The 25,013-nt window shown below is 48.8% G+C and overlaps 1 protein-coding gene and 2 non-coding genes across 4 annotated transcripts in view; all 3 read right to left on the reverse strand.

Moving 5' to 3' along the window:
* Positions 1 to 432: 432 nt before the first annotated feature.
* The window catches only part of BICDL1 (BICD family like cargo adaptor 1), a 327,422-nt gene continuing 302,841 nt past the window's right edge, over positions 433 to 25,013 (reverse strand). Inside the window, exons 9-11 of one of the 2 annotated variants that reach the window (XR_015300878.1) lie at positions 21,789 to 21,909; positions 20,123 to 20,231; positions 433 to 1,553 (exon numbers count right to left, since the gene is read on the reverse strand). Coding sequence is in view for 1 of the 2 variants with exons in the window: in XM_086942877.1 (XP_086799003.1) it covers positions 1,347 to 1,553; positions 21,789 to 21,909 (328 nt within the window). In the remaining variant the exon portion in view is untranslated. The remainder of the gene's footprint in view (positions 1,554 to 20,122; positions 20,232 to 21,788; positions 21,910 to 25,013) is intronic. The other variant, XM_086942877.1, reaches the window with a different exon arrangement.
* Positions 11,936 to 12,042, reverse strand: LOC147679360 (U6 spliceosomal RNA). The gene has a single exon (XR_015301185.1). It is a non-coding gene; the product is annotated as a U6 spliceosomal RNA (small nuclear RNA).
* LOC147679361 (U6 spliceosomal RNA) lies at positions 12,402 to 12,508 on the reverse strand. The gene has a single exon (XR_015302217.1). It is a non-coding gene; the product is annotated as a U6 spliceosomal RNA (small nuclear RNA).

Here is a 25,013-nt window from a genome sequence, read left to right on the forward strand (position 1 = left end):
CTGTGGGTCTTCATCTTCTCTATGGGCATCCTGTTGTTTTATGGGCCTCCAGCTTGAGTCTAGGCATCCTGCATGTCAGTGGGAATCTTCATTCTGTATGAGCTTTCTACTTATCTGTGAGTCATCTGCTTCACTATGGGCCCCCTGCTTCTTTACAGCATTCCTAATTCTCTATGGACCGTCTAACTCCCTATATGTCTTTGGCATCTCTTACACGGGCTACTTCTCTGTTGGCTATTGCTCTCTATTTGTTACCAGCTTTTCCATTGAGTTTCTCCCAATCCTTGGGTAGTTTGCTTCTTCATAGGATGTCTGCTTCCTTATGGACCTCCTGCTGCTATTTAGATCTTCTGTTCATCTACTGTCCTAGTGTTTCTTTATGCTTTTTTGTTGACTTTCTGCTTCTCTGTTGACTTTTTGCTTCTCTTTTTCCCTTTCGGTTCTCTAAGTTTCTACTTCTCTATTAGCTTTCATCTTTTCTAATGGCCCCCTGCTTCTCCATGGGCTTTCTGCTTTTCTATGATCCTTCTGTTGCACTGTCGACTTTCTGAATCTCTATGGCCATTCACACTATGGGCTTTCTGTTCATTTGTGGGCCTCCTGCTTATCCACAAGATTTCTGCTTTTCTATTGGTTTTCTCATTCTCTATCACTTTCTGTTTAGGATTTCAACTCTTCAGTGGACTTTCTACTCCTCTGTGGACTTTCTGCTTTTTTTTGGGTCTTCTGATTCACCACGGCTCTCCTGCCGGCTGTCCTACATCCTTTCTCACTTGTCCCTCCTAGGGACATGCTGCCTCGCTGTCAAACACATCTCATTGGAAGCACAGCATTGCTCTCCTGTTCCTTGGGCTCCTAATATATCTCTTTCTGTTCTAATATACCCTCTCTGTAAGGTTTACTTTAGAGATGAACTGGGTACTGTTGCTCATGTCTTTCTGCACCTGATATGTGGTATTATGTTGCTTTCGTACTATTGCATGTCCCTATACAACCCATTACTGCACATGCATCTGAAAGGATGTATTTTAAGACTGTTAGCCAACTGGAGTTGACTGTGCCACCCAATAACTGACCAGACACCCCTTGAAGCAGTTTAAACTTCAAGGGTAAGGAATAACATTCAGGCACTCCTCAATAACACAGCACAAAGTTGCAAATCTCCAACTTGTGTAAACAGCGCTCTATGCGAAACATTCCGGATTGGCACCTTCGCAGTTGCAGGCGGTCACCTTTTAAGTTGCATTTCTCCTGGAAAAACAGACAAAGTGCAATTTCTTTGGGGTCATGTCTCTTGAAGAGAAACACAGTCCAACCTAGTGATAAATATTTTCTGGTATAAAAGACTAATTCTTCTTGAAAAATGTGAAGCGGCGTTTCCCCTCTGCCCCGGTGGGCTCGTCCCCCTGCTGCTCGGGGTGGGTCCTGCAGATGGCTCTGCTGCCTCTGCTCCCATTGGCATGATGGCTGCTTGAGAAGGAGTAGGCAGTCTGATTCCATTCGTCCTGATGTTTGTCCATCAGCTGCTGGTTGATGACCCTGTGCATATCATCCTAAGAACCAAAGGAGAGAATGCCAAAAATGAGAAATCAGGCTAGTAAAATTGAACAGCACAGCTATATTGACTGCTGAATACATGGAACAGCTCAGGTGAGATCTGATATGGAGGTCCAAGCCCCACTTTTGAGAAAGAGGCTCGTGGACGAGGTTGCAAGCCCATAATAAAAGATCCTACTGAGTTATTCTCACATTTAGTATTAATGCACTTGTTCGTAAATTGCGAATCATTCTGATTGGAGCTATCACAGAAATGGTGGCCTGCAAGTGATAACCGACCACCGTGTATGTGATCACCTTTCAATAAAGTAAAAATGTTCTGCTACTGTCTGTTTTCCTTAACCCCTTCCATGCTCATGACGGAACGGTTCCGTCATGAGCGTCGGTTGAGCTGTGCTCATGACGGAACCGTTCCGTCATGAGCCGATAGGCTCATTAGAACCTTCAGCACAGCGCGAAAATTCGCGCCGCGCTGAAGGGGTTAAAGGAAACAATGCTACATTTAAAACTACAAGTTGGCTCGGAGAACTGAACTTTCACCTTGAGAACAACAACGACAACAACTCCACAACCCTGATCGATAACCTCGCCAACCTGGGACTGAAGCAACTCGTCACAACGCCCACCCACTCCGCCCGCCATACGCTCGACCCCATCTTCTCCTCAAGCCTGCACATCTCCGTTAGCCACACCACCGAACTCCTCTGGACCGACCACCACTGCATCAACTTCACCTTCCAGAAACCCACCACACACCACCGCACCCAACAGATCCCCCGCCGCTGCTGGAGCAAAATCACCGAAGACCAACTACACGCAAACCTCGCTCTAAGCCCACCCATCGAACCCTCCAACACCGATGACGCTTCCCGCAGCCTCAGACGCTGGATCGAGGAGTGCGCCAACACCCTCACCCCGCTGAAGAAACCGCCCCACAGAGACACCAGCAAGAGGGCCAGCTGGTTCACCCCAGAACTCCTAGCCTCCAAGCAAGCCTGCCGGAAACTAGAGAAGAAATGGCACAATGAACAAACTCTGGACAGCCACGCAGCACACAAGGACGCCATCCGCAACCACCACCACCTCATCAGGGCGGCCAAGTGGACCTCCTTCAAAGACCGCCTCAACAACAACGCACACAATAGCAAGGAGCTCTTCAACATCGTGAAGAAACTCTCCAACCCCAGCTCCAGCACCAACAACATCCCGCCATCGCAAGCCCTGTGCGACTCCCTCGCCACCTTCTTCCAACGCAAGATAGCAGACATCCACGACAGCTTCAACACACAGACAGCCCCAACAGACAGCAACACAACAGACCCTCCGCACACCATCGACCACGACCCCCTGCTAGCCTGGGCCAGCGTGAGCATCGATGACACCATGAAGACCATGCGCTCAATCCACTCTGGCTCTCCGTCAGACCCATTTCTGCACCACATCTTCAACAGAGCAAGCAGCTCCATCGCACCCCACCTGCGCAACGTCATCAGTCTCTCCCTCGAGACCGCGACCTTCCCAGAGATCTGGAAACAAGCCGAGATCAACCTATTCAAAAAAACCTAAGGCAGACCAAGAGAACCTCAACAACTTCCGGCCCATTTCTCTGCTCCCCTTCCCGGCCAAGGTCATCGAGAAACCTGTCAACAGACAGCTAACCCGATACCTCGAAGAACGCAGAATCCTGGAACCTTCTCAGTCAGGGTTCCGCAGCAACCACAGCACCGAGACTGCCCTCATCGCTGCCACCGACGACATCAGGACCCTGCTGGACAACGGCGAGACCGCAGCACTCATCCTCCTAGACCTCTCTGCTGCCCCCTCCCCAGCGCCTTGAGACCCTCGCGGGTATGTAGTGCGCTTTACAAATACAAATGATTGATTGATTGATTGATGGAGGCACCCTTGCACCATGGTGCAAAGATGTCTCCCTGGTGCATTGCAGCTGATTTCAGTGCCGGCGCTAGTGAGAGGGGAGGAGAGTGCCTTATTTTAGTAAATAGGGCACTCTCCTCCGCTCTCCTTTTCATGTAGCACAGCACAGCTTTTGCGGCTGCTGCAGTGCGCTATGTGAAAAAAATTGTAAATCTGCCCCGCTGTTTCAAATGGAGGGGAAAGATTGAGTAAGATGATTGCAGTAGCCTTGCCCTCATCGACAGCGCATCTGATGTGGTCAGTTAACTGCCCCTAATGCACACTGCAAGTCATTTAATAACTGATTGCTTTCCAAATACTTGGTGAGTCTCAAATTCACCAGTTTCACCAGAATCTTGGCAGGGAAGGGAAGCAATGAGATTGGGCTACAGTTGGCTAGATGTGTAAGATTGGCTCCAGGATTCGTCAACAATGGAAGAAGTAAAGCTTTTTGGCAGAGCCCAGGTACCTCTGCCATGCTCATGGAGCAATTCATGATGTCAGTCAATTGCAGGGCAAGAGTCATTGCAAGCTTATTAAAGACAGAGGGCCTCATTTACGAGGCCCCTTACCGCACTTTTGTGCGCCAGAGCATCACTTTTTTTAGGCTCTGGTGGCGCAATGTGCCACAGCATATTTACAAGGCCACGCAAAGCCACTTAACGTGGCTATTCATGGATTGTAAATATTTGCTCTTTTCACGCAGAACACTGTGTGAAGGGGGAATTCCATGGGTGTTGCTGTGAGTGTTCCCACACAACATCCATGGAACTCAACGCATTTCCAGATTTACAAGGAATTATAAACCTGAGAATGCGTCAGATTTGAAAGCCGCTCCAGGGGTGGCGTTACGGAGGTGCATGTGCAGCACACATAGGAAGAGAAAATCACCTCAATGTATTGATTTTGTGCAGAAAGGTGTCCCTTCTTGCACAAAATCAATCAACCCCACAACGGAGACACCCTGCACCATGGCGCAAGGGTGCCTCCATTGGTGCATGACAGCCCATGGGGCGCCAGTGAAGGGGAAAAGGACAGGAATGCGCCGTATGTAAGAGATATGGCGCATTCATGCCCTTTTCTTTTGACGCAGGGCAGTGCAGCAAGATTCCTTGCAGGGCTGCACTGTAACAAAACCTCCTAAATAAGACCCAAAGTGTGGACAAGGATCTGGGGGTCGGGGGGCTGACTTTATTTGCACATGATATCCAGGGCTTCCTGTAGAATGTCTCAAAAGCCCGCCAAGTAGGCCCATCATCCATCGGAGGACCGTCTTTCCTCAACATCCGATCTACATCACGCTGAGGATCAAACCCTGTGTAAATCATATGGATCATACCACAAAACATATGCTAGGTTGATTGCATTGTCCCAAGGATGCAGGGGTGGATCTATTAAAGGCCCCTGGCTGGAATAACTCCTTCCCAATGCGAAAACGTTATCCGGAGGAACACTTGCTCCTATCAATCTTTAGGGTAAAATGGTTCCTTCGTGAAAGCTTCAGGGACTCATAATAACTGCTTTAAGCAGATCTAAAAACTTCTTTATCCATGCTACCTTTTGAAAGGCACCACTTATTTCAAGCCTCTTGCATCTCTGCTTCTCTTCTTTCAGCTGCGGGGTGTACTAGGGTGCCGGAGGACGATTTCTACGAGAATATTTGTAGAAATAGGGACAATAATGTCCAGCATCGACCTCAAGGCTGAGGAGAAATTCCTGGCTACTTCATTCGGAGATGAGATGTCCGTAATCTGTATTAAATTAGAAGCCTTCTTGAAGGACTCCTCCACTAGGCCGTCCAGTTTCTAAGGGGCATATTATCAAGAAACGGCGTTGAAATTATCGCCGCTTTAGCGGCAGGAAACTGCCACTAAAGCGGCGATAATGGGCTTGATAAGATGCCCTTGTGAATTTCAATAGAAGCCCATGTTCTGGTGTGAACATCGGCTTCTATTGGAATTCTCTACGGCATATTATCAAACCCATTATCGCCGCTTTAGCAGCAGTTTTCTGCTGCTAAAGCTCGCGATAATCTTAACTCTGTATTTGATCATATGCCCTGAGGTATCTTATATTCTCTACTTTTATTTGCTGCAGGCCTCAAAAGGTGGGCAATCTTAAACTGCATAAGGAAGTGGTCCTACCATCTCAGGGGCTCAAGCACCAACTCATCCATGAACCTGTTCATGAATAGAAGATCAAGGGTATGTCCTGCCACATGGGTTGGGCCCTTAACCATTTACGAATGATTCCCAGGTCCTCCTCTAATTTATAATTGCTGGGATCATTTGGAGCTTCAAATTTATAATTAATATCTCCCACCAGCAGGAAATATTCATATTTTGCAGGCATGTGGGGCTAGTTTCTCAAGTAACTTGGTGCTGAAGGTAGCCTTGTTACTGGGAGGGCTATAGAGAAGTGCCCCTCCCACAGGGGGAGTGTGGGAGTCAAATGCAATGTGAAAAACAATTATTTCTGTAGCAGTAGGCTGCATCATTTCCAGAGATTTACAATGTAGGCCCTTCTTATATATCAATGCGATCCCTCCCCCAAACTGTCCCTTCTTCTTGAACATGATGATATTACATCCCACACGGATTGCAATAGCCACATCCAGCCCGGATGCCTCGTTTAGCCGGGTTTTAGTATTGAATCCCAGGTCAGGCTCATTATTAATGTGATGGTGTCCCATATATTTATCGCGGGCCTAACCAAGGAGCAAAAGAGGTAAAATACAAACATTGAAGCTTTGGAAGTTGGAACTCCCAATTACCCTAACCCCCTCCCCCAAGGTGATTGGCATATTAGATTTATTAGAGGGTCTCTCCATGAATACACGAATAGTAGCATGAATCATGTGTTGATGACTGCAGGACCAATGCAATGGTGGCATGTAAATGGTCCTTCAAAAGCCCCTGGAGTGCCAATGCAACAGAAGCTAGCAGACTTTTGTTTTGGTTGTAGGACAAGCAGCTGATCAGGGAATACCTGCATTAAAAGGGCCAGAGTTCCTGGCATCTGCGTCGTCCAGATGCAGATGCGATTGTCATAGGCATGCCAGCAGAGTGCTGCTGCCATATTTATGAGGCTGACTTCCCCCTGTAAGGCCCTACTCTTCCCAACCACTGGCACGCGGCACAGAGAAAAGTGGCAGCCAGCAGTAGCATGAAGTGCAATTAATTTAAATATTTTTTTAATATTTTTATTACAATTGTAAATAAGCAACAAAAAGTGAAAAGTCCATTCTGCAGCACACATAGAAAGAGGAAAACACTTCTCGTGGTTGTTTTTGTGCAGGAAGGAGTCCCTTCCTGCAAAAAAACTATCTCCCCACACCACAGACACCATTGTGCAAGGGTACCTGGTTGGCATATGGCAGTCATTTGTGAACCAGCGCAGGGTAAAGCACAGGTATGTGACATATTATTATAAATATATTGCATTCCAACCAAATGGCTTGAGATGCCGCGCTGAGTCACTTTCTTGTAAATTTGGCCCTTAAAGCACACCTGGTGGGTATATTTATTCAATTTCTACACTTAAGGAGCAGGCATATCACTTGCATGGTTCGTGCTGAGCACTGTAGCACACATGCAATGATATATAAACTTGTTTTTGGTCAGGCAGATCTTAAAAGTGCCAAGACATATATACATTATCACAAATTACATATTCCTAATTCATTAGATTCTACAAAAGAACTCATTGGTACATAACACAGTTTACATATGGGATAAAATAAGAAAATAGGAAACTAAGGGGCATATTATCAACAACTAGCAATATTTATCGCTAAATAAGCTTAGCGACATTTTTTTTATCGCTGCCCATCGCCGGATTTTATCGCAGAGATAACATGCTATTAGCAACGTTTATCTCCAAAGCGATAAAATATCCGGCGATAGCGGCGAAATGCATGAATATCGCTGGAAATCCAGCGATATTCAGGCATTACCGCTAATAGGGATTTTTCCTGATTTCCTGAATATTCACCTCCCATTGGATATACAGGCTAAGAACTGGTCTGAGCAGGCGTTAGTTTTCAGCGATATTCACGCTTAGCGTGAATTTTCTTGTCGCTAAGCCTGCATTGATAATAGGCGATAGCGATGTTAACGACTGCTTTCAGTCACTAACAGGTTGGATACGCCCACTTTGAATGTCATTAGCGAAAAATATCACTGACATGCAAAGCGGGCCCCAAACCGCTCGCTATCACCTACAAGCTGTCGCTAACTGCTGTTAGCGACAGATTGCTAATAGGGCGATAAAATTATCACCGCTTTGCAGCTGAAAACGGCTGCAAAAGCGGCCGAAAACGGCCGCAAAAGTGGCGATAATCTCCTATTGCCCACCTTGATAATATGCCCCTAAATTCATTAAAATCATTTAACTAAAAGGATTTACAATTATTTTTTTTGAACAATAAGTTATTGAGTCTCAGGCCTTCTACTGTTATAAGTTGATACATTGTGTACCTAAAACAGTCCAGACTGCTGTTCACTGGTCAGGGTTAAAAAAATCGCAATAGAACAATTTGACAAAGTAAATAATGTCAGTCATAACTTCCTTCTGTACCTTCCCAACACACCTTAACCCCTTCGCCGCAGGGCTAATTCCCTCGCCGCACTGAGGGGAGAGGAGGGCACGCGCAGCGCCACGGAGCGTGTGACGAGCTCGGCTTGTCACGCTGCACGGTTGCGCTGTGCTCATGACGAGCTAAGCTCGTCATGACCACGCCCGTTTTTCAGAACGCTTAGCACAGCAGGGGAATTAGCCCCGCATGTGAGCGCCGCAATTGTCATGACGAGCTCAGGTCGTCATCAGCACAGGGCAACTGTGCCTCATGATGAGCTGAGCTTGTCATGAGCACGGGAGGGGTTAAAAGTTCCATTACATATAAGACTGTAGATTGATATGCCCTAGGCCTTCAGCTTTGATATGTTGGTACATTATATGCTTTAAAACAATACAAATTGCTGATCGCTGACCAAGGGTAGGGAATCGCATTAGAACAAGTTGTCAAGGTAGATGGTTTCAATTGTGCCTTCCTTCTGATTCCCCACATATGGCTTAAAAACTTAGCGGTCATGGTGAAACGAGGAGCAATGCTTTATTTCTCCTTGTTCTTGCTGTTTCTATGTGTGCTGCATTATGCAGCACGCATAGAAATAGCAAAATGCCAGCAATAATTGTTTATGTGCAGAAAAGTGTCCCTTCCTGCATATAAACAATCATTAAAAAAATGACGATTTGCAAATCACCCTGTGTCATTGTTTATGCCCAGGAAGGGACACCTTCTTGCACATAAACAATCATTCCTCCAATGCAGGCACCCTTGCACTATAGTGCAAGGGTACAACCCGGGAATGCGTCGGATTACTCCGGCTCCCCTGCCCTTTTCTTTTGATGACCGGCAGCGCAGCAGGAAGGCCTGCTGTGATGCTGTGCACCAAAATATTGCATATGAGGCCCATAATATTTAATTGAACAACCTAGCGCCAATTTCATACATTGTTTCACAGGGTTTCAATTTGTTGCCTCTAAACCTCACTTGGAGAAGCCATGTACAATCATTAATTCTAGCATTATGTTCTGGATGTGTTTTAATGCACCCTCTCCATAAGCATAAGTGTTTGCTTGCAATTTGTACCAACAATAGGCAGTACACCTTTTGAAGTATTTGTTGAATGTTTAGGAGTCTGTAACTCCAATGTATCCCACAAAGTGCCTTTCTGTCGGTAGGTTTTGACGAGGCACTAATTCCAAGGAGGGGCACGATGGGAAGTATTGGGGCAGAAACTGCCAGAAGGAAGAGGTATCCACTCATAAGCTTCTTAGCCCCTTAAGAGTTACATGACCGGTTCTGGAATATCAAACAAATAAAAGGAGATGGGAGGATGCTTGCAATAAATCCAACCACAGGAAATCTCTTGGGGTAGCATTCCAAACCATCATTTTTTTGCCCATCATGCCATCTCAGAATAGATTTATCCATATGCAAATCAGTCAGGGCCTGCACCAATAAGAAAGGTACATTAGGCAGATCCTCCCGATAATTATAGAACATGGATTTGTTAGTGAGTATTTTTTTTATCAGTATAGGTCTGTGAGGAAAGGACTGTGCATATGCTCATCTACTCCCACATTTACTAATGTTTGCACAGGCACTCACGTGGAACCAAAGTGACACAAAATATAGGGCCATATGTACAAGCCCCTTCGCCACCACAAGGTCAGTTTTAATGATGTTGTGGTGGCGATAGGGGCTTTGCCCGATTTAAAAGGCAGAGTTAAGCCACTCAATTGGCTTAACGCTGCTTTCTAAATAAGGCCCCCCATTTCACACTTTGGTTAGCGTGAAAACGGTGGGCAGTGGGTGTTGCGGTGGGCGTTCCACCATAACACCCATTGTTTTTTACGCTGCCCCGTATGTACATGGGTGGCGTACATAGGAGACCGCGCTAAAATTAAGACCATGGAAAACCTGGTCTTAAGTTGACGAAATGAGGATAAATGCATTATTTCTCCTCGTTTTTGCTTTTCCCATGTGTGCTGCCATGGATTGTTTATGTACAGGAAGGCACGCAGAAACCCTTGCACGATGGTGCAAGGGTGCCTGCGTTGGCGCCACACTACTAAGTGTAGTGCCATCGCAGGAGGAAACACAAGGCTGCACCATATCGTTGTAAATATGGTGCAGCCCTGCGTTTCAGAAGTGGCAGAGAGAGGCGTTATGCCAGGAAGGCTAACGCCTCACTCCGCCACTTCCTTGTAAATGCCCCGGTTACTTACCGTAATCTTCATTACTCCGAGTATAGTCTTCCTCGCCACATGATTTACATAGTGAGCTTTAGCTCCACAACAGAACCCTCCAAAGCAAAAAAAGCCTCCCACCCCCTCCCAACATGGCCGACCAGTCCCACCTGACCTCTATAAGAGGCGGACCGGCCCAACCAACAGCCTGATCTACCAAGCAAACAATGAAGCCGATAGCCAGACAGGGAGGGGGGGAGGGAACTCATGTGGCGAGGAAGACTATACTCGGAGTAATGAAGATTACCGGTAAGTAACCGGGGCATTACCTCCTCGTTAGTTTTCCTCGCCACATGATTTACATAGTGAGCAAATACCCAAGCCAACAAGGCTTCATTGACCACCCTAAGAACAACACCACACGGTGATGCAGAGAAACCAACCCAAGGTTGAAGTAGGATAAATGAAAAGAAAACAGGGATCACAGGAAACCTGAAATCAAGACATAAAGGAAAAGTAGGCCAACCAGGAGTCGCAGCTCCTGCACTCAGAACGGCCCCAGCTAAGTCCCCCCGGGACTGATAGTGACCCATGAACAAGGTGGGGGACGACCCCGTCGACGCCTGACACATCTCCACAGAGGAGACACCCATGAATGGGGCCCAGGGCACAGAGCCACACCCCGTGGACCGACCCTGGACCCCCGCCGGATCCACCGAACCCAGCGAAGCGTAGGAAAGGATGATAGCCTGTGTAAGCCAGCGAACCAAGGCGGAAAGAGAGGGCTAGTGGCCCGAACGAACCGGACCCAAAAGACACAAACAGGCCATCCCACCGGGAAAGGGAAGCCGTGCGGTCAAGAGAAACCAAAACCGCACACCGGACAACCCGCACGGACAAGAGAGGAACCTTGTCGGCAGGGAAAGGCGGTAAAGACACCACCCGAGCCCGGGACCCCAGGGAAGGAACCCCGGGAAGGACACGGGGGACACGCCGGAGGACCAACCCCGGCCGGCAAAAACCCGCAAGAAGGGAGGGGAGCGGAGGCACGACCCCCGCACGCCCAACCGCCCAGCAGACACCACTGCCCCCCATAAAAAACCACCTAAAAGGTGAGGAACCGCAAAGCCACCGAGGCCAGGGGCTCAAAGGGCGGACTCTGAAGAGCTCGTAGAACGAGAGAGAGAACCCAAGGGCGGAGACTGGCCAAGCGTCCGAGGGTGACGGAGAAACAACTCCGGAGCCAAGCGAGCCACCAGGGAACCCAGCCCGCCGAACACCGGACAGCGGAAGGCCCGCAAGGAGCCCACCAAGCCCACAGGGAAGAAGGGGCCACGCCCCAGGAAACTCCCACAGCCAGGACATCCAAGACCCGCCAGGGGTCCACGGAGGCGGGATCAGCACCAAGCCAACCGCCCCAACGCGAGAAGGAATCCCAGTGCAGGGCACAGGAGGAGAAAGTGGAATACCTGCGGGAGCCCAGCAGCCAAACCACAACCCCAGAAGAACAACCCCGAGCCAGTAGCGTCATCCGCTGAAGAATCAGGCCCGCAGAAGGAGACAGGCCTGCAGAAAGAGCCGGCCCAACACCGACTCCGGGAGCGGGGGACCCAATCACGGAACAGGACGAACCGGGAACGGCCAGCAGGCCGGAACCGTCCGCTCGCACAAGGAGAGGGTACCAGCTGCGGCGGACCCCGCCGGGAACCAAAACATGGGACGCTGAACGAATACGCGTGACATCCCAGCGCGGGGGCCAAGCAAAACTTCTCAGCAACGTACCACTCCCAGTACTTGTGCCGCCGAAGCGAGCACCCAGGAGCACCCCGGTCCTGCCCAAGCGAACCCAGCAGAGGACCCCTGGCAACCGGGGGAACGGGGGCAACGCGCACAGCAGACCGAAACAAGGTCCAGCGACAGACAGGGCACCCACCCGGGCCCGGGAGGAGAGAGCAGAACCTGGTCAGGAGGGCCGAGTCCCCCTCCCTGAACATATCCACCGGAGGCAGACCGAGCCGAGGCACCAGGCGCCGAAACACCCCCGGGGTCAGGGCGAGACAAGGCAACGAAGGAAGATCCGACACAGTCGATCCGCCGCCACAGAGCCGGACCCGGGGGAAGGATGGCCCGAAGGGACAGGACCGGTGAAACCGACACCCTCATGTCGACTGACCCGTTATATGGAACGCTACATGAATATGCGTGTCATCCTTGCGCAGGGGCCACGCTAATCTCCTCTGTATCGTTCCAACTTTTGTATATGTGCTGCCGAAGCGAGCACGGCCAATACATGGGTACATCGAAGCACAGGTGCAAAAGGTGGCAGGCCAGGAGGACTGCCAGCAACACCCGAAGCACGAGGAGCTGCGCGACCGCAGGAGATCCCAACGACCCCCAAACGACCCGGCGCCAAAGGACGGCCCCCCCCTGACTGACCCAGAAGGAAGTACCGGGTCCAGGCCCACGACCCCCGAAGGAGGACAAGCCCGAGACGGGAACCGAAGGGACCACCGCACATAGAGCAGGGAGCCGACGGAGGAGAGACACCGCCTGACGTGACGCCTCACCCACGAAAAAGACGAGGCCGGGCTGTATCACATGTCCAGACTGGGAACACCAAGACTCCCTCCCGGCGAAGAAGATCCACCAGGCGGGTCATGAGCACCGGACCAACCCACGGGCCAGAAGGCAAGCCCAACAGAGGCACCCGCAACCGAGAGTGGGAACCCCCACACGCAGTCCGGCCTCACAGGCCAACCCAAGGTCCTTAGAATAGACAAGGGAAGGAGTAGGCATCCGAACCCATCGGGAAGGAGGGACCCCGTGGAAAGTCCGCAAGACCAGCAAGACCGGCCACCGGCCAGCCAGCCCGAAGATCCCAAGAACCGTGACAGCCACGGCCCAAGACGGGACGTAACGGAGGCGACAGCCCCCTCCCACCCCCCAGGGAACCCCCAGGAGTGAGAGGGCCGAAAGCCAGGATCCAGGGGCGAAAAATGGAGCGGCAGTACCAGTACGAGACCGGAAAACCGAAACTCGGGCCCGGGATCCAAAACCTGAACGCACCTCGTGAAGACCGACACCCGAAATCCGGGTGGAATGGCCGAAGGACCCCACCCCTGCAAGGGCGGGTCAACGGACGCAGGTAGAGGAAGGGAGTCCGGAGACATGCGTAGAGAACGCACCCAGGGAAACCCCGGGAACAACCCCCGCCGCCGGAGGAGGGAAATGCAAGCCCTAAAAAGGAACGAAACACTAAGTAAGCGTGCCATCCCAGCGTAGGGGCCCTGCCACACTTCACAGTAGCGTAACTTGAGACAAGACCAGCGTACTACACCCCCGCAAGGGCACAAGGCGCTTGTACGACAGCAGCTGTGGACCCCCTCCCGGCAAACCCCCTGAGGCGAAAATTTTCACCTGGGGATACCTCTACAGCATTGGCAGGATTCGAACCGTGGCCTGTGAGGGCTGTCCGCACCAAAGGTACAAGACTTACCTTCGAGCAATAGCTCCTTAGTTCCGGACACCCCCGAGGTGGAGGCCAGGCAGCCAAAGTATTGAGGGGGCCGAATGTGGAGACAAAGCAAGTAAATGCCCAGAGAAGCAGAGCGGGACTCCATGAATGGAAAAGGCCCCGAGGCGCGACTAACCAGGTCCGTGGACTAAATCGAACCCCAGATCCGCCGAGGAACCGAACCCAGGTCCCGGGCCAGACCACTGCCCTGGGCCTGCCGTACCAACCAGTGGGCCACACTCCCCCACCGGGGCCACCGAGAGGAAGACGATGCCAGAAGGGGGCGGGGCACCCCGCCTCGCAAAGACCCCTAGAAGGGAAAGCGCAGGAAAACCGGGGGACCCCTCAGACGGCGACAGAAGGGGGGACACAACCCCCGCCACCCAGAGGAGACCAGAAGGCACAGCAACCCAGCAGTGCCAACACACTAGAGCCCGGCGCATCCTGACGGCCCAGGCACAGGAGGAAAACACGGCCTCCCAGGGTGCCAGAAGAAGGACTTCAGAAATATCGAGCAGTCCCCACGCCGTTCTACGAAAAGAACACGCCAAGCACTCCTGAGCCAAAACACAAAACAGAAGTGCACTGGCAAACGGAATCCATAGAAATGAACTGCACTCACCGAGGATCGTAGAGACAGACGTATTGGCAGGATTCGAACCCTGGCCTGTGAGGGCCGTCTGCACCAAAGGAACAAGACTTAACATAGCGCCCTAGCTCCTTCCCAAGCAAGCCGCGTCCAAAACGCAGCGCCAGCAGGAGAAGGCCGTGTCAATCAATGGCCGCACCTGGTGGCAATCAAACCCCGCCCCCGAGAGGCGGGAGGCGCCCGGATCCAGCGCGGCAAACCGCCGCGGCCCGTAGGGGAGTAAGAAATGCACGAAGGGAGGCGGCAGCGACCAGCGCCGCGCCACCGAGACCCAGGCTGGCCGGAAAGGAGCACCCGGACCCGGCCAGTGCAGAAAACGAGGTAGGACCGAGCCCGCCTCCAGACCGGTACGTGCTGCACGCCGAGGCTCCTACCCCGGCCAGGCTTCAGTGCAAGTACCGCCGGTAGGAGCGTCGCGCAAAAGAAAAAAACGCCACACATAGACGTACCCAGTAATTTTTGGCAGCCGGGATTAAGGCACACAACCCGGCCCGCCTGTTTCCCTGCACGAAGTGCACCCAGACAAAATCCCCGTTCTTAAACAGCACAATACAGAGACTTCACTCAGATTTGAAGTCATTTATATCGTAGGCTCGGGTTCGAACCCGGGGATGTGCTGCTTGCATCTCGGCTGCACGAACAGCGTGCGCCACTATGCATTGGGATACTTCCATGGGCAAAGGCACGTGAATGAACCCCTGCCCGTCCACGGGTGAGGCACAACACACAGAACCTGCGTACAAAATGCACGGCAAACACCTTCACACACACATGCGTCCAGCGCATTGAATGCCACCGGAGCCCCAGCACACACATAGGGGAACCAGCGCCGGACCCGAAGCCCTCAAACGGGCAAGGATCCTTCAGTAACGACCGGGGGAGACACGGGCAGGTACAAACACTCCACACCCCCGGCCGCCCCCCCCCCCTGTAGACCCTTGGCACGCTAGAGCAGCACCTAACCGGCCCCACAGGACCGGGGGAAGGAAGAGGGGGGGGATTTGTAGGCATAAGGCACCAGGGACCGCTAGAGCAGGTCCACCACCCTAAACCCCAAGGGCCAGCTCACGCCGGCCCCTCTTACCTGAACAGCGCCTCTGGAGAGAATCGCGCAGAACAAAAAAAACAGGCTGTTGGTTGGGCCGGTCCGCCTCTTATAGAGGTCAGGTGGGACTGGTCGGCCATGTTGGGAGGGGGTGGGAGGCTTTTTTTGCTTTGGAGGGTTCTGTTGTGGAGCTAAAGCTCACTATGTAAATCATGTGGCGAGGAAGACTAACGAGGAGGTAATATACCTTATAAAGTTAATTTGTCTCCCATTAGAAAGTCTACCATGCTCAGTGCTAATTTGTGTTGACTGGCAAGAGAGCAAAACTTTAGTAAATGTGAGTCCTGGCTAAAACATTCAACAACTTCATGAAGTACCTTAGAGGTGGTAAATATTAACACCAAGGGGGTCATTTACTAATGCTTTGCATGGGCGCTCTCATGGCTCAAATGACACAAAGCATTGCATTGATTACTTACCCGTATAAATATAAAAAAAAACAGGTACACACACACGCATACACACACAGACCCACTCCTCCACCAAACCCCCCACCCCTATCCCACCCCCCCAAGATACAACAAAAACAACATTGCGTCAAATGGAGTGCAAAACTGGAATAAAAATGGCAGATGTAAACGGCTTTGGAAACAACAAACATAGTCCGGTTGTGCAAGTGTGATGGGACAGGTGTACGAATAGTGAACGTGGTAATGAGCACATGCATGGAATGAACAGAGACACGCTTCACCATGGAGTATTATCATGACTGATGAGCAGCGGAGTAAGTACGTGCGTGACTTCCAATAGAATGGCAGGCACTTCGGCCAATGACCAATGGCAAGGAGGGGCTTGGAACATGCTTGTGTCATCCCATCTCCACAGAATGCAGCCATTATGCACATGCATGGGAGGGGGAAAGTAGGCAGGGCTCCTGCTTGTGCCATCTTCACAGATTGCAATCATGATGGATAGCTAGAGACTGAAGGAATATGCATAGGCTGAGAAAGGGGAGGAGCGTGGTTCTACTAGCAGTCATGAAGACACAGGCTCAGGATGGGTAAGCACAGGCAGCAGAGAAGCGTTGATCATCTCACATGGCAACCATAATGGATGGCCAAAGCGTTGGCACTTCACAGGCAGAATAGTGAAAGGGGTTAGGCTTCGACTATCTCAGTGCAAGGCAATCATGATGTGTAGGGGAAAGGGACAGGGAAGGGGCAAGTGCCTACCAGGCCCTCAGCTGAATGGCAAGGAGAGGTTTAGGAGCTGGCAGGGGGCATGCTTTTGCCATCCCTAGACAATGCAATCACGATGCAATGGCGCTGGATGGGGGCAGGACACGTGCAATCCCAATGGCCCGTAATTATGATGGCTGATGGCGGGGCAGATGGCAATTTGCTACATCCCTGGACAACGCAATTTTGACGGACAAGCAGGGGGCAGTTAGAAGGGCACAAACCATGCATCTGTCGCTGGAGACCAGAGCCATTTGAATCGGATTGTGGCTGTACTGGATCACTTAGCAGTACATCTGATGGGTAAATGGACCATGGAGGCAACACCGACATACTTCTTTCAGTGGAAAATGGAGTAGTAGTCACTGGGATGTAGAGGAAAGGGGTCAATAGTCTTTGTAGTAAAGTGGTCAATGTGAAATGGAGGTAAGGGTTTACTGGTAGGGCAAGGAAAGGGTTGACTGATCTGTGGTTATAATGGGTTGCTAGGCCGGGCATGTAGGAAAGGATTCACTGGGTTGTAGAGGTAAGGCTTGCTCAACTGATCAGGGAGATTACTGGACTGCGGAGGTAAGGGGGTCACTGGACTTTGGAAGTAAGAAGTCACTGTACTCTGGCGATAAGCTGTCACTGGAGGTAAGGGTCAACTGCGCTGTGGAGGTAACAGATCACTGGCTGTTGGAGTAAGTGGGGCATATGTCTTCCTCAGATGGACCATGGGGTCATGTACACTAAGCTGTGGCCATAAGAGATCACTTTGCTGGTAGGTAATGGGTAACCAAATCTGGAGACAAGGAAAGACTAGCCAAGGTAGTAAGGCATCATGAAGCTGCAGAGGTGAGGTGCTAACTCATTTAGACAATGTCCCATAATAGAGACTGCAATTCTGGGTAAAATCTGAAGATGATACTCTTGGGAAAAAGCCAAAACTGAGTAAAAGCTGTTTCCACTAAAACCAGTAAGTTTGAAATCATGAGTTTGAATCTGGAGTCGGATATATCTAAAAACCAAGGGGCAGATTTATGAGTTCTGGCGCATCTCTGCAAATCAGCAGGGATGCGCCAGAACTGATGCGTCACGCAATTCCCTCCTTGCGGCACCACAGCAGCAGCGTCGTAAAACTGACTCAGTGAAATCTTGTAGATTTCACTGTGTCAGTTTTACGGGGCTTTCCTACGAGGGAACGCCCACATGAAACCTGACGCAGGTTCCATGTGGTGCAGGGCTTTACAACGTGACACATCTGCCTAGATGCGTCACGTTGTAAATAGGTCACAGGAATGCACCACGTTTCCGCGCCGTTGCGTCACGCAACGGCGGCGTAAACGTGGCACATGTCCGACATAAATCTGCCCCCAAATTCGAATTAATTTCTAAAGTCAAAGGAATTGTAATAATATTTGTGCATCAGATAAAAAATGGAGGGGCAAAGAAAATGTTCACAAGGTGCGGTAGTCTATTTTCTTTGTCTAAAATTCTGAAAAGAAAAAAAAGAAGGAGCAAGGAGAAAAAAATTAAGACAGCCATTGAAGGAGAAGATAAAAAGGGAAGTATTCCAAAAGGGCTGGAAGGGAAAGGGTGGTAAGGGTCAGGTGGGTAATAACAAGGCGAGAAAAGAGACAAGTGTTTCAGGAGCACTGCAGTGATGGGGACAGAAGGCTTTAAAGCAAAAAACTCAAAAAATGAGGATAAGTGGTGGCACAGGTGGGAAGTCTCACTGATTTTTTTTTTAAAAACAGACATGGAGGGAAGTGGGGGCAAGGTGAGAGTTTACTAGGGGGGCCTCCTCTGAATAAGAGCAGAAGAATACAGGAGGAGAAATGTAACTAGTGAAAGAGTGCAACGCAAAATTTTCGTCGTGTAGGAATTTACCAGGTTGTTTGCGTCAACCTGGTGAATCTCACTCAAGAGGAAATATTTGTGGAAACTGTTTCGACCAAAGTGGGCTGTCAAACCAAAACCAATTTAAGCAAAGTTATTTCTTCATCAGTTACACACAGAGCCTTTTTTTCACTACAGGTCACATGGCTGGATAGATCAGAGATCAGTGGCTGTGGAGGTAAAGGGGGCATGCTTGCTTGTTGAAGGATGGGGCGAGCTTCATTAAATGTGAAGGTAAAGGAGCAGACTTCTCTTTGAGGATAGATTAGCCTCAGTGTCTGTAGATGAAAGGAAGCCATGCATCACTAGCAAAGAAGAATGGAGGTTGCTTCTTTGACTGTGAAGATAAAGTCATTAAAGATTCTACATTGAAGAATGGAATTAACTTCATTGAGTCTGAAGGTACAAGGCACACTTCTCTTCAGAGGAATAGAGTTAGTCTCATTGGATTTGGGAGCCATGCCTCTCTATTTTGGAATGGGGTAAGTTTAACTTGCTGTGAAGGAAAGGTGGGAGTCAGACTTCTCTTTTTAGGAAAAGGTTTAGTCTAATTGCCTGTGAAGGTGGGGCCCAGGCCTCTCTACTGCAGAATGAAAATACCCTCATTGTCCATGGATTTGGAAGTAAGGACACATGCATCTCTGAAGAATGGAGGGGCATATTACCAGGGCATATGTGATTATCACCGCTTTAGCGGCCGTTTTCGGCCGCTAAACGGCGATAATTTTATCGCCCTATTAGCAAGCTGTCGCTAACAGCAGTTAGCGACAGCTTTTAGGTGATAGCCAGCGGTTTGGGGCCCGCTTTGCATGTCAGCGATATTTATCGCCAATGACATGCAAAGTGGGCGTACCCAACCTGTTAGCGACTGAAAGCAGTCGCTAACGACGCTATCGCCTATTAGCAAGGCAGGCGTAGCGATGGAAATATTCGCGACAAGTGCGAATATCTCCAAAAACTAACGCCTGCTCAGACCAGTTCTTAGCCATTATATCCGATGGGAGGTTAATATAATGGCTAAGACCCTGTTAGCAATAATGCATGAATATCGCTGTATTATCAGCGATATTCACGAATTTCGCCGCTATCGCCGGAAATATTATCGCTTTGCAGATAAACGTTGCTAATAGCACGTTATCTCAGCGATAATATTTGGCGGAAAATAAATTGCCGCTAAGCCTACTTAGCGATAAATATCGCTAGTTGTTGGTAATATGCCCCGGAGTTAGTCTCCTTGGCTGTGATGGCAAGGGGCAGTAAGGCTGCTTGACTGTAGAACTGTAGCACCCTCATTAGCTTTAAGAGTTAAGGATCTTGCCTTCTCCACTGAGGAATTTAGTTCTCATAGGTGGCTGTGAATGTATGGGGGCATGCTCCTCAACTGACGAATTGAGTTACTCTCATTGGCTGTGGAGGTAAGGGGGCATGTTCTTTTGAACAACAGGTTCTTGAAGTAGTTGAAGCAAAGCCATGAAGGGATGACACAGTTTTCTCCCCCACACATTCAAAGCATGGTGGTACCAGATGGCAATGACAGCTGATGAGGCGTGGTGAAGGATGGAGCTCACCTCAAAGGCAGGAGGGGCTTGCGACTAGCACTGTCGGTGTGGGAACTGGGCAAGGCTACTAGATCAGAAACCAGAGGAGCCAAATAGTGAAAAGCCCTGAGGAAGCAAACTGGAGCAAGAGAAAAAAGAGACAGCAAACAATGAGGTCAAACAGGTTGTATAAGAAATACCGTGGAGGAGTTCTGATAAAACCAACACCCTGGAGTCCTTAGAACTTTATTTCAGTCAATGGGAAACAAAGTTGTTGTAAAGCTTGGCAGCCGCGGCCCAGTTAATTTTCCCTTGTGGTCGTCTGTCGAATCGCCGCCCACCCGGCCCCACCGCTCTTACCTGCACGGGCCGCGGCTGATGCTTGGACAGATAGCATTTCTCAAAAGAAGGATGAGCTTGAACATGTGGACATACAGGAGGTTGTATGACCCCAAGACTGGGTAAAGTGTATGTAGCTGGTGAGTTATAATAAAGCATGGACATTCAGGAGGTTGTAAAGAACTAACAAGGGGCAGAGTTCACCCAGCTGTTGAGCGCCGAAAGGGATAATGTTCAGAAGGCTGCTGGGCTCTAAGGGCCCGATTCACAGAACTAACTTAAGACAAAATCCTAAACTTACTACTTTTGGTATTCACAGAAGTTAGGATTTTGTCTTAAGACAGACTTAAGACAAACTTAAGTTAGGATTCTATCTTAAGTCTGTTTTAAGTCTGTCTTAAGACAAACAAGACAAAATCCTAACTTCTGTGAATACTAAAAGTAGTAAGTTTAGGATTTTGTCTTAAGTTAGTTCTGTGAATCAGGCCCTAACATAGGATAACATTCAAGCTGCTGCTGGGTTCTAACGTGGAGTGGAGTTCAGGAGTCGACTACGCTCAATATGGGTTGAAGTTCTGAGATGAGCACGAACATTGGGAACATACGTAACACTGCTAACCTCGCTGTAAGATGATGGTAATAGTGAGCTCAAATACAGCGAAAAGTTCCAGAGGTCAAAAAACTCTCACTTGGGGTAAAATTCAGAGGCTCTAACACAGGACAAAGTGGTGACGGTGACATGGGCAAACAGAGGGAACACATTCCTAAGGGCGCTAAGATGTGAGCCATTCATGGGGATACTCGGGTCTAACACAGGGCAAAGCTCTGGAGGTTGACAGAGCTCTAACATGGTATAATGTTGTAGCAACTGCTGAGCCGTAACATTGACTAATGTTCAGGCGGTTGCTGGGATACAACATGTTCAAACTGCTGGGCTATAAGATGGGTGGTAGGTGAGCACTAGCGCAGGGACTCTGAGGAAACTGCTAAGCTCTAACATTGGATTAAGTTTGAGAAGTTTATGAGCTCGAACAGAGACATTCTGTCAGCTGCTGAGAACTCTTGGGAGTTTTTGTGTAGTAAAACTGATGCAGTGTTTCATAAGCATTAAAATATAATAGCTATCACATCTGTGGGAGGTTCTTTTGCTTGTCCGGTGCATCCTACTGGCCTTTCTTTCATAGACATCACCTTGTTATGGAAATCTCCTGTTTGCCCTGCAGGCTGGTCCACTTCTACTCTCGTTCTAGGAATCAACACGGAGACTCCTTTAAGGGAAATTCCTCAACCCAGAACAAAGTGGCCAAAACACCCACTGTGGTTTCCCCCCTGCCCTATGATCCAGCTCTGGCCTTACCTGCCATGCCTCAAGCTGCTGTGACAGGTTTAGTTTCTGCTGAATGGCATCCAGGAGCTGGCTGTTCAGCGACATCACGTCTATCCTACACTTCGCCAGCTCCATTTCAACAGCATTTTTCCTGAAAAGTAAGAAAGATGTCAATTTGTGGGGAGAATGGGAGGGCTCAGCAAAGTACCACTGCGGTACCATTGACTTCATGAACACTGAGGAATCATACTGTTGATGATATGAAAAGAACATCAGAGCTTCCAACTAGATTGTTGGCTGAAAACAGACACTTTGGGACTTACTCTGCAGTCACCCAATGAAATACAGTTAGCAAGTCAATAATGTAGAGGCTAAGGAGCATATTTATTAAAAAATCACCAACGCAAGTCACCTTGCTGCGCTGCATGATAGGGAAAGGGGCAAGAATGTGCTGCATCTAACATTATACGGGGCTTTCCTGTTTTTAGCATGCGCTGGCGCACAATGGGCTGCCTAGCGCCAACAAAGACAACCTTGCACAGTGGTGCAAGGGTGCCTGCGCTGTAAGCAGGATTGTTTTTGTGCAGGAAGGGACATCTTTCCACTTTCTATGTGTGCTGCAGAATGCAACACACATAGAAAGAGATAAAAACAAGGAGACATGATGTATCTCCTCATTACGCTGCACCTGGGGAGGCCTTGCATTTTGACACATTCCCAGGTCTACCTGTAATGGTAAATCTGGAAATGCACTAAAATCCATGGGTGGACGCATGGTAACACCCACGCTCCATCCGTGGAACGCCTCCCTGGGACAGAGTCACTCTAGATTTATCAAGGTCGCACATGGTGGCCTTGTGTGGCTTGATAAATTTAACTTAAGAGTTGTGTCTCTCGTGTGCCCCATTGCGTGGCACAAGAGCGATGCAAGTCTCTGATAAATATGCCTCTATAAATGCATAAGTAAATGTTAGTTTGAAGTTCCAAAATTACTGCACAGGTACGGGTAATCAGAACTTTCTCCTACTTCATTTATAACCAAACACCCTCAGTGTCCCATAAATTATGCAAAACGGAGAAAAAAAACTCCAGGTAGTTCGGTGGGGACAGAGATACAAACTCTGGGTAGTTAGGTGGAGAGCTCCTCTTGCTGGAGTACATCTACAACACCAGCAAAACTCTGCCCACCTCAAAGATTTAGGGTCTCATTTAGGAGGTCCTACCAGCACTTTTGCGCTGCCAGAACATCACTTATTTGATGTTCCAGTGGCGCAATGTGCCACTGGCATATTCATAAGGCCACGTAAAGACACTTATGTGGCTTTTCATGTCCTTATAAATATAAATATAAATATAAATATTAATATAAAACTGCATGAAAGGGTGTTCCATTGGGTGCTGCTAGGGGCGTTCCCAGCAACATCCATGACTTTTTGACACTGCCCCAGATTAACAAGATATTGTAAGTCTGAGGTAGCACCAAAAACATACGCCACCCCAGGGGAGGTGTAAGGGAGGCACAACAAGGAGAAAGAGCAAAAAGCCTCCCATGATTGTTTTTGTGGAGGTAGGTGCACACTCCTGCACAAAAACAATGTTACCGACATGACAGACATCCTTGCACCATGGTGCTAAAGTGCCTGCATTGACTCTAGGCTGCTGGAACTGCACCAGCGCAAGGGGAGAAGACAGGAATGCACTGTATTGGATAGATATGGTGCATTCCAGCCCTTTTACTTTGATGTAAGGCAGCCCAGCAAGGTGGTTCGCTGCGCTACCCTACACCAAAACCCCATAAATGAGGCGTTAAGTATTGTAAGCAGCCTTGAGTTATTAGACCGAATTCTCTCAGCATGACAATTTCTACTTAACTTAGAAGAGTGTGTACACCAGGTACTAACTTAAGTACAAGTGCTTGTTTTGCTTCAGACGTTGGGCTATCTGGAAAGTTTTCACTACAGTATGACGATTGCAGCTAGTATGATCTTTACCACCTTCAGACCTTAGTTATTTTAAGTGAGTTGTGCTCCTTGAACAAGTTTTGCATAGAGTGTACACTGTTCTAAGTAGATAACTTTTAATACTTTGTGGCATATTGTTCATGAGTGTTTCACTATCTACAGTGTGGTACAGAGTAAACTCTTTCCTTAGAGTAAACAGTGCTAACAGTACCCACTCTTCCACTTATATCCTCTTTTTTTCTCGATGTAAATTCAGTCACTGTCAGGGGTTTGATACAGGTAAAGACTGTTCGTAGTAGGGCATTAGTTATGTAACAGAGCTTCAGTATCCGGAGGAGCTTGGTTTTACCTGACCATTGTATATAGATTGAACACCATGTGCAGGACAGGTTATCCTTTCATCTGTGGTTCATAGTCAACATGAACTCGGCTACCCATGAAGTGTATGGTATAGGGTAAATGTTGCACATAACACAAGCTTGCGTTACCTTTGGGGATTGTTGTGTGATAGCAGTAATGATGCTTCATATAATTCTGAGCGATTTTGCACTCACTTTCCTAACTCTAATGCTAGCCCTGTTTAAAGAGCAATGTGTACAAAAGAAGCTTGGATGATGCTATAAGTGATGTCATCAGTGGTGTCATTAATGAGGTAATTTGAGATGTCATCAGTGATTTCATAAATGATGTCCTGTAGCACCAGTTTTTCAAGACAAAAAAATATACTAATTGAATCAAACGCATTCACAAAGCCAAATTCTTTATATTTCTCATTCGTAATTAAATGCAATTTATTTGAATTACCATGATTATTAATAAATGTGGTAACACAGTTGCTATGTTGCTATTATGTTGTAATTGAAGACAAAAAGACTTTTACAAAATGTGGTGCTCAGGTTGGGCGGGAAGGGAATGGAGTGTAAAAGTGATTATAGTGAAAAAGTGGGGGTGGACAAGAACAGGTTGGTGTGACATATATACATCATCATCCTATGTTAGTGCTGATCCGGCCTTTCTAAAAAAGGTCAATTGTTCCATAAAAAAACACAGGTTGTAGTCGACGTTTCGACCCCTTTGGATGTGCTAAATAGATTCAACCTTAGAATGGGGTCTTCCTCAGGACTCGTGGAGTATGGAGCACCTAGTTGAACATCCGTTGTGTTCATGGAGAGTAGGTAAAAGAAGTGACGTGGGGCTCAGCCGAGCTCTTCGGAAGGATATAGGTACGGCTGTCAGTGCACGTACAAAATGAATGGAAGAAATGCAGGTTGGACGATCTCTGTCACTGCCTAAA

Source organism: Lissotriton vulgaris, chromosome 11, assembly GCF_964263255.1.
Source record: "Lissotriton vulgaris chromosome 11, aLisVul1.2, whole genome shotgun sequence".
Classification (NCBI taxonomy): Eukaryota; Metazoa; Chordata; class Amphibia; order Caudata; family Salamandridae; genus Lissotriton; species Lissotriton vulgaris.